The sequence below is a fragment of the Alligator sinensis genome, unplaced genomic scaffold, assembly GCF_000455745.1.
Source record: "Alligator sinensis unplaced genomic scaffold, ASM45574v1 scaffold14_1, whole genome shotgun sequence".
Taxonomy (NCBI): Eukaryota; Metazoa; Chordata; order Crocodylia; family Alligatoridae; genus Alligator; species Alligator sinensis.
This window is the reverse complement of record NW_005842709.1, coordinates 565884-574541: the sequence shown is the minus strand read 5'-3', so window position 1 is coordinate 574541 and position 8658 is coordinate 565884. Positions and strand designations below refer to the sequence as shown.

At 38.9% G+C, this 8658-nt stretch overlaps 1 protein-coding gene across 1 annotated transcript in view; it reads left to right on the top strand.

The window, feature by feature from the left end:
• Positions 1 to 8658, top strand: part of LOC102384887 (ankyrin repeat and KH domain-containing protein 1) — a 173262-nt gene that overhangs the window by 76001 nt on the left and 88603 nt on the right. The window contains 3 exon segments of the mRNA XM_025216108.1: positions 4159 to 4306; positions 5292 to 5439; positions 7060 to 7293. Of these exon segments, the coding sequence (XP_025071893.1) occupies positions 4159 to 4306; positions 5292 to 5439; positions 7060 to 7293 (530 nt within the window).

The following is an 8658-nucleotide window of genomic DNA, read 5'->3' as shown; positions in this document are numbered from 1 at the left end:
CAGGTGACGCAGGTTGGGGGGAGGCACATTCCTCCTTCCCGATTTCTGTGCCCACATTGGGGCTTGGAGCTGCAACCTGGCCAGACCAGCTCTGGGCAAGAGCAGCTTCTGTGGCCCAGTGGGCAGGACCCAGTATGGGAGGGAGGGCCGTGCCAGTCAGGCCACCAAGGTGAGGTGAGACCTGCCTGCCTGGCAGGAGTTTGTGGGGTGGGGTGTACAACTCTATGCTGCCACCATGCGTCACCATGGTGGCATGGCATTCCCTCCCACACTGGGTCCCATTGACTGGGCTGCAGATGGGACCCAACCAGGCTGGTCCGACCAGGCTGCAACGCTGCAGTCCACTGGGTGCAGAAATCATCTGGGGGTGGTAACCTGCCCTCCATGTCGCCTGAGCCCACACCCCTCCTCCCCCTTTCCCCACATTCCCACCCCCTTCCTCACACATTGGGGGCTAGGGCCTGGGGGTGGGGGGCAGTGGGTCAGGAGTGAGGTACACTGGGAAGGCCAGGGGGCTGTGGGTTGGGAGTGAGGTACACTGGGAAGGCCAGGGGGCTGTGGGTCAAGAGTGAAGAGCACCAGTAGGGTTTGGTGGGGGGAGTATGGGTTGTGAGTTAGAGGCACTGGTGGGGATGGGGGACCATGGGTCGGGAGTGAAGGTCGCGGGGGGCGGATTTGGAGGCTGTGGGTTTGAAGTGAGGGGAACTGACATATCAAAGCTGCTTAGTGCTGCAAAGGGGGTCCGGGGGGGGAGCATCTGCAACTGGACCCATGTCCTGGTGAGTGAAGGGGCAGGGGGAGCTCTTGCTCTGAAAAAAACAAAATCAAATGCCAGAATGTATAGGTATTTAGAATGTATTTTATTATAATGACTGAGGCAGTGGTAGGCTTCCAAATTGCTTTAAAATTGTAAATATATCAATAAAAATTGTATTCAGTTGATACCTATATATATAGTGGTGTTTTATTTAATCATGGAAAAACATGGATTTGGGGGGTTTCTAATCGGATAATTTTGTGTTTTGTTAGAGAATTTTGGATTTTTAAATGGAGAAAACCAGAATCTCTGCTAATGATGGAACCTGTTTTCCTATTTAATAGCGGCCAGTTTTCAAATCTCAAACGCTAAAAAGTCATAACATTTCACACAGTGTTACGTGCAGTTTAACCACTGGAATTGTCTAGAAAATTTTAAATTCATAGAAATCATTTGGATCATTTTGGTTTTGGGAATAGCAGTGGACAATTCCTAAACTGATAGCAAACTAGAGGAGTTTTATTAAAAGTGTTATGTTTTAACTAGAATCTGATAGTCAACTCGCCAGTTAATCTTGAGTTAATGGAAAGCAAGTTTTGTCCAAGATAAAATTAAGTAGTCTAGGGCTCAAACAAATCTATGTTATGAATTAGGATGAGATCTTTATGATCAAATTAGATTATTCAAAAGCCATCTTTAGAAGTGCTTTTTGGATCTTGCTGTAGCTTCTGGGCTGGCTTAGGAGTAGTGCTGACAACGTGGGCCAAGAGTCTCATCCAGAATGTCAGTCCCCATGTCGGTTGTAGATTTAACACCTGGGTGTTTTTAAGTATCTGTTGTAGTTATTTACATTTTTGGACAAAAGGTTCAGTCTGGTAAATGATGTGTGGGAAGTTCTTATTTAGGAAGCAATGATACTTTCATTGTTAGAGAGAGGGAGAAGTCTCTTCTAATTTTTAACTAATTATCATAATTTGCGGGGGGGGAGTTTCTGAGGTAAACAGTGCATTTCTTCCTGCCTAAGATTATACACCTGGAGAGTCACAGCTGAGAAATTTTTGGAGCAAGTTTGCATATGCAGAATAAAAGAAAAAGGCAAACTTGCTCCAAATGCGCCTTTGAAAAATAAAATCCCTTATCTTTATTCCTTGTGTAGGAGAAGGCATGTGGCTTTTCTCTCTCAAGCTAGTGAGAATGTAAAGGTAGTCTAGGTTTTAGTTGCTTGCAAGTCATCAGTGCCCTGCCTACATTATATAATAGTTACATTATTATTATTATATGATTATTATATTATTATTATTACTACTGTTATAATACATTTATTAATAATGGATTATTGAAACAAATGCACCTGAATTGGTGGTGAACATGGCTTGACCTTGTTCACACTTGCAGATAAAGATCATTCAGCACTGGTTCAGTTGCATCTGTTGCTGACTCTGTCAGAATTGAGCTTTCAGTGCAGAGTAAGACTTAAAGGACAAATAATTTCAAATTATTTTAAGACCAGTGGCTGGTTTTTTCCAGTTTGCTTCGGGTCATGTTTGTTTGTGGCCTAAGATCCTTGTTTTGTTTTACCCAACTGTAGTTTCCAGTGGCATACTATAAAGGAGATTTTTGCTTTGTTTTTGAAGCCCAAATAAGGTACTTTTTTATTATGCCAGTATCCTCCTTAGACTCGACTCCTGTCATGCATCCTTTTTAATATTTTAGTTTGAGGTATTTGAGGTTTTTCAGTCAACATTGTTGTCTGGAAGAGGTGTTAAATACACTATACTTTCCATAGTAGTGTCTCAAGGCTGTTTAAACACTGTGTAAAGAGTTTTGAGGTCTTTAATGGTACCAAGATCCTGAGGTATGCCATGCTGAATAGTAATTACAAGTAAGAATTTTTGCTCTTTTAATTAAAGCAATAGCTGTAATTAAGGACAATTTTAATTAAATGATTCCATTTGTATATAATTTTTTATGCTGCTAATAATGTGGGGTCTGAAAACTCTTCTGCAGAAGCCCATGCTTATCTATTTTTTTCCCTCAGAATTGGGATCCTGAGGGAGCAGGAACTACCGAGCGCTCATTCTCCCTATGCTATAACTTGTAATTGTGCAATGTAATGGAATGAGAGATGAAGCATATGGGAAAACAGTGTAGTAATACCATGGTAGTTTCTTCCTCTTTGTGATTTAGACCTCATTTTCACACCTCATTCTTATTGCCCACTTCTTCCTCCTTCACTGTTCATGCTTTTCGCATACTGCTTGGACATTCAGTAGATCTTCTCCAGCGCTGGCTCAGCCATGGCATTTATGTTTTTCCCACATTTAGGTCTTTGTTTTTATTCAATAACAATAAATATCCAATGCCCTAGGGGCTGATTTTAGTAAGTCCTAGTTGAGGTGGAATAAATATAACATGGACTATTAGAATAAGCATACTTAAATTCTTCAAAATATTTTAAAACTTAGTTAATGATTTGGTAGGTCAAAAATCATATTACGAGATATTTCCAGTAATATTTCTAATTTACAAAACTTGTCTAAATTTTTAAATAAAAAAGGATACTTGGAACAAATTACTTCAGAGTGCAGAATAGGAAATAGTCTTATGCTTAGAGCAGAGGACTGGAATTAGGAGGCCTGGTTTAGTCCTTGTTCTGTGGTATTAATTACTGTGACTTTCAACTGTTTACTTTGGCCTTTTCTCTTATACTGGGAATTTGCCTTAGTTCTTGGACTTGATGGCTAGCTACTGTCACAGCTGCATTGGTGCAAACCCCAGGTGTATACAAAGGAATCTATGATTTGCACAGTTAAACTAATAGCTGTTTGATGTAACTATGTTGTTGTAAATTAGGATATGTCTTGTTTGAACTTGGGCTTAGCATCACACTTTCATGTCAGTTGATTGTGGGAATTGGGGCTAACTTCAACTGTAGACAAGGGACCAGATCCTACTGTACGTGTTAGGCTCATAATTTTCCACTCTGCCTGAATCTCTGGAAAACTGTTAATACAAAAGATGACAACTGGATCCTTCAAATTGCAGTTTTCTTGTGATATACTTTTTTCAGGCTAAGATGGCAGCATGTTACAAAATTAGATGTATTAATGGATTTTCAAGGACTTTCAATAGGGCAGAATAGGCAGAGTAAGATGTGGCCAAAACCCCCTGTCCTTCCCAGTCTGTCTGTAAAAAGGCATTATCTCCTATGTAGGTAGTGAGTCTCATCTTTCTATAGATTTCTGGTAAAATGCTTCAAGTATTAACAGCCAGCTAATGTGTCTAGTTCACTTAGGTGAAAGTCTTCTGTTGTGCACTTGATTTTATTGTATCAAAACCGACTACCTGCCTCTTGTGGAATTGTGCATGCGTTTTGATTATATGGTAAACTATTTTTCCAGCCGCAGTTTGGCAGAAGCATGCTCAGATGGGGATGTAAATGCTGTTCGGAAGCTATTGGATGAAGGAAGAAATGTAAATGAACATACTGAAGAAGGGGAGAGCCTTCTTTGCTTGGCCTGTTCAGCTGGGTATTATGAATTGGCACAAGTAAGTAGGAAATGCACAATCACTTATGATCTAACCTCAGGGAGTATTATACAGCTGAGGTACTTTGACAAGTAAAAGTTTTACACCTTTTGATTAGAAAAATGTTGTTTTCTAAATTGGAGTATTAAGTAAAACAACAAATACGTTAACTTTTTACTGCATGTAAAGGTTACTGCTGTAAACTTTGTCAGGTTTTTCACTAAATTATGCCTTTTATATAAGGGTAGGTAATAAATTTATATTGCAACATAAATTATACTGTTTAAAAGGTATGTCCTGTATATTATCTTTGATCTACCTCTAGTTTCCTGGCATATTAGATGAAGTCTACTTCTGTGGCCAAGTATGTTTAAAGTCTAACCTCTGAAGATTACTACAAAACAAAAAAATTACTTTTTTGTTTTATGTTATCACTTTCTCAGTTGCTTTTATTTTTTTTTCTCGTGGCTTACATATCTACATTAACTAAATTCTGACCCCAGGGCCAGTTTTGCATTGTATCCTGATTCTACCTTCTCCACTGATGGCAATTACTAATAGTGGATTACAAATAATGAAGAAGCCCAGTTTAATTTGCTTATCTCTAACTTGGTGTGCTACAAGAAACCTGTTTACTTGGATATGGAAAGAATTGTTCTGGAATCATTAACATGCGTGTAAAAGTTATCAGTTGTAACACTTTTTTAAAACGGAATTACGCTTTATCTGGAATAGTATATTGCAATATTTTCTTTCTTTTTTTTTAATTCATAAATATGACAGCATAAAAGGAAAACGGTATAGTCCTTTGCTTCAGTCAGTGCATGTAGCAATCACAATTTGGCTTTAGACAGATCCATACCTACTTGTCTCCCAGCGCTTTCATAGAGAGTTTAGAAGTAGGGAAGGGAAGTGAAATAGATCGATTCCAAGTTCTAAATGCTACCGCTAGCTTTTAACTCTGATGGTGTTTAAGAACTAAGTGAACTTGTTCTGCTTTATATAGGTGTTACTAGCGATGCATGCAAATGTTGAAGATCGAGGGAATAAAGGAGACATAACTCCATTGATGGCAGCTGCCAGTGGAGGCTATGTTGACATTGTAAAATTGCTTCTTGTTCATTGTGCCGATGTCAATGCTCAGTCTTCAACAGGTAAGTGTGGAATCGCTGGTGGGAGAACTAACCAGATTGGCACATGTTAATCAGCCTCTTCCCCTGACTTGCATGTTTGGGAGGATCTGGTATCCATGTGCTTTTGTTACAGAAAATAGTGTGTGAACTACTTAAAAGTATATAGCAAACTTCACTATTACATATTTTTAATAAACATTCCTGTTCAGTGCTTTACCTGAACCTAAACAGCTGAATGAAACGAGATGGTATTTCTTTAAAGTTGATGTTAACTTTAATGTAAAGTCATTTAATCCAGTGAGGAATAGTCCAAAGCAATATTTCAGGGTTGGCAATAAAATATACCCATTTTAGGTTGTTTTTTTTCTTATTTAGTGTTATAATTCAGTAATTAATACTTGCGTTTCCTTAGTACGATAGTGGTATGTTAAGAAGAAATCCAAGCAAAAACATGGCGTCATGTTTCCATGCGTCAAGAAACTAACCTTGACTAAAATGTTTGGAATTCATTTGAGACCTGAGGAAGAATGCCCTGCATTTAAAAACTATTCTAACCTTGCAGATGCAGTTGGTTCAGTACATAATAGCACCTACAAAAATCCTTGCCTGGCACTCGTTAGTTCTTGAGGTTTTTTGTTTTTTTCCAAATTAAATGGTTAAATGTAACCCCTTTGTTCAGACTTTTAAAAAGAACTAGCACCTGAATTCCAATTTGTACTTCTATCCAGATTGCTATTGTAAACTGAAATAGAACCGGTTTCAAAAGTTGATTTTTAAAATTAGGAAAAAAATAATTTGGTTGTTTGAGTTGGTTGGCTGAAAATAAGGTCTGATGCTTTAAATGAATACCATTTCTGGAAACTAAATTTGTTGAGTGATTCCCTGCCCGCCCCTTTACATTTTTCTGCATAATGTGTTAATATGTGCTTAGGCTAGTTCCAGAAGTCTTCTGACATATATCTGTCTAATTAGAGTACAAAAGCAATATGTTGCTTTTAACTATAAAATAGACCATTTTGCATAATAAAGAATTAACTAACCATGAGTTTCAAATACATAGGGACTGTAAGAATCAATAATAACAAATTGCAGTAAATATTACATTACAGCTTAATTACAGGAAAACCAATTTGCAACAAGTTGCAGGCATGTCATGATTGCAAAACTAGAGTGGAGAGACTGGAATGCTAAAGAAGCTCATTGTAGTCTAAAAGAAGGAAAGAAACTGACACAAGTTATTTAGTGGCATCTTGAATGACTTGTGCCAGCACTGGATATGTATTAGAGCTGTGATTTAAAAATCACAAAAGCTCTGGAGAGGAAAGATGGTGAATCTAGTCTGCTGAAATGTTCTAAGGTACTTGTGGTCAAGCTCCGCTTGAAAATGAAGATGGGGAATGAAACTGCTTAGAGGTATTGCATTTGAACAGGAAAATGAGTGCTTGACAAAATCACTGAAAGTGTTTTACCAATTTAGAAACTTGAATTCTGGGAGGTAGGGAAGGTGGTACAGGAATGGTGCAAGAGAGGCTAAATAAAATAGTCTCAATATTTAAGTAGATTTATTTTACATTTTGGGACTGGTTAAGGCATGAAGAATTACATTTATTGTAAGTTTTTGTTTGTTTTCCCTTCTCTTAGGAAACACAGCACTCACTTATGCCTGTGCTGGAGGATTTGTTGACATAGTAAAAGTGCTGTTGAAAGCAGGTGCTAATATAGAAGATCATAATGAGAATGGACATACCCCCTTAATGGAAGCAGCCAGTGCAGGTCATGTTGAGGTTGCAAGAGTACTGTTGGAATATGGTGCAGGAATCAACACTCACTCCAATGAGTTCAAAGAAAGTGCACTTACACTGGCATGCTATAAAGGTATAATATTTAAATATGTTTAAGAAGAAATGTTATTGTGTTTGCACTTGCATGTAGTGCCATGTTCTTTTAAATTGTATGATATGCACTATGGTTAATTTTGTGCTCAGTCTAAAATTTCCAGGCAGCCTTTGACATGGTTAGAAATTTCTTAAATAACCTAACCAGAGCAGTGCTATTTTGAATTTAGTTTATTAAAGTCAGAAACTGAAGTTAAGTTGCAGCAACCCTTCTTTCCTATTACGTTCCCTGCTAGAATGTGAAATAATCATATGAACTTATGCATTAGACTTCATTGTGGACCGATGAATAAAAAACTGAGTTCCTGCACCTAGTATTTGGGGGTAAAATATTTTAAAAAGTTGCCATCTTCAGAGTCTTCCTCCATTTAGATTTTGTTTGTAGATTTCTATACAGGAGATTTGGAATCTTTTGACCAGCAGTATCTCCAGACTGTCTTTGATCTCTGCGTTCCCATGCCCCGACCACCCACCTACTTACTAAACAGCATATAGAACAGATTGGCCTTAGTTTACCTTTCAGTGTCAATTTACCACAAGTTCCACAGGCAGACAAAGTTCTTTGGGTGAATCTGATATCTTTTATTAGACCAGGGGTTGTCAACCAGGGGTACACGGAAAGGGGCTCGCTAGAGGGTATGTGTGGGTGGGTGGGGATGAAGTGCTACCACCCACCACCCTGTGCCGCCACCTCCCAGGGGGGGGGGGGGGGGGGGGTGAGGTCAGTGGCTTCCCTCTGTGGGCCTCGCAGGTGCTGCCCAGCTGGCCAGAATGCAGGGGGTGGTGAAACTTGCATGCAGCGGCAGCTGCCACCACCTTACACCACTGCCGTGTGCATTGTGCGTAGAGTGCTTTTCTTTAATCTTTACTAATCTATTAGGAGCCTCTGGGAACCCCATAAGATTTGGCCTCTAATTTAGTCCATGGCCTGTTGTGACCTATTTATAAAACTTTTCTGTAAAGGTTACATGAATATATTGTCTCATAGTATATAATTAGAAGTTATAATCCCTATTCCATGATGATATCTTTGAGCTTTAACATGAATTAAAACTATTTGTATAGGTTTGTTTGTTTTTTAATGCATCTTAACAAAAATAAAAAATATGATGAAATCAAAAAATCTGACAAATAAAAAAATGAGTTTTTTGGGGTTTGGTTGGTGGTTTGGTTGTTTATTTATTTTATCTACCCTGATGAAGGGGCAGTTGCCGTCTTGTTTGCTGGTTGCCCTTTGTGCAGCCTTGCCCCCTCTATGTTGATTGGTGGAGAGGCCCTGGCAGTGGGGAGCAGGGATGAGCAGGCAGCCATCATCTTGTCTGCTGCATTTCATACTGCCCCACCA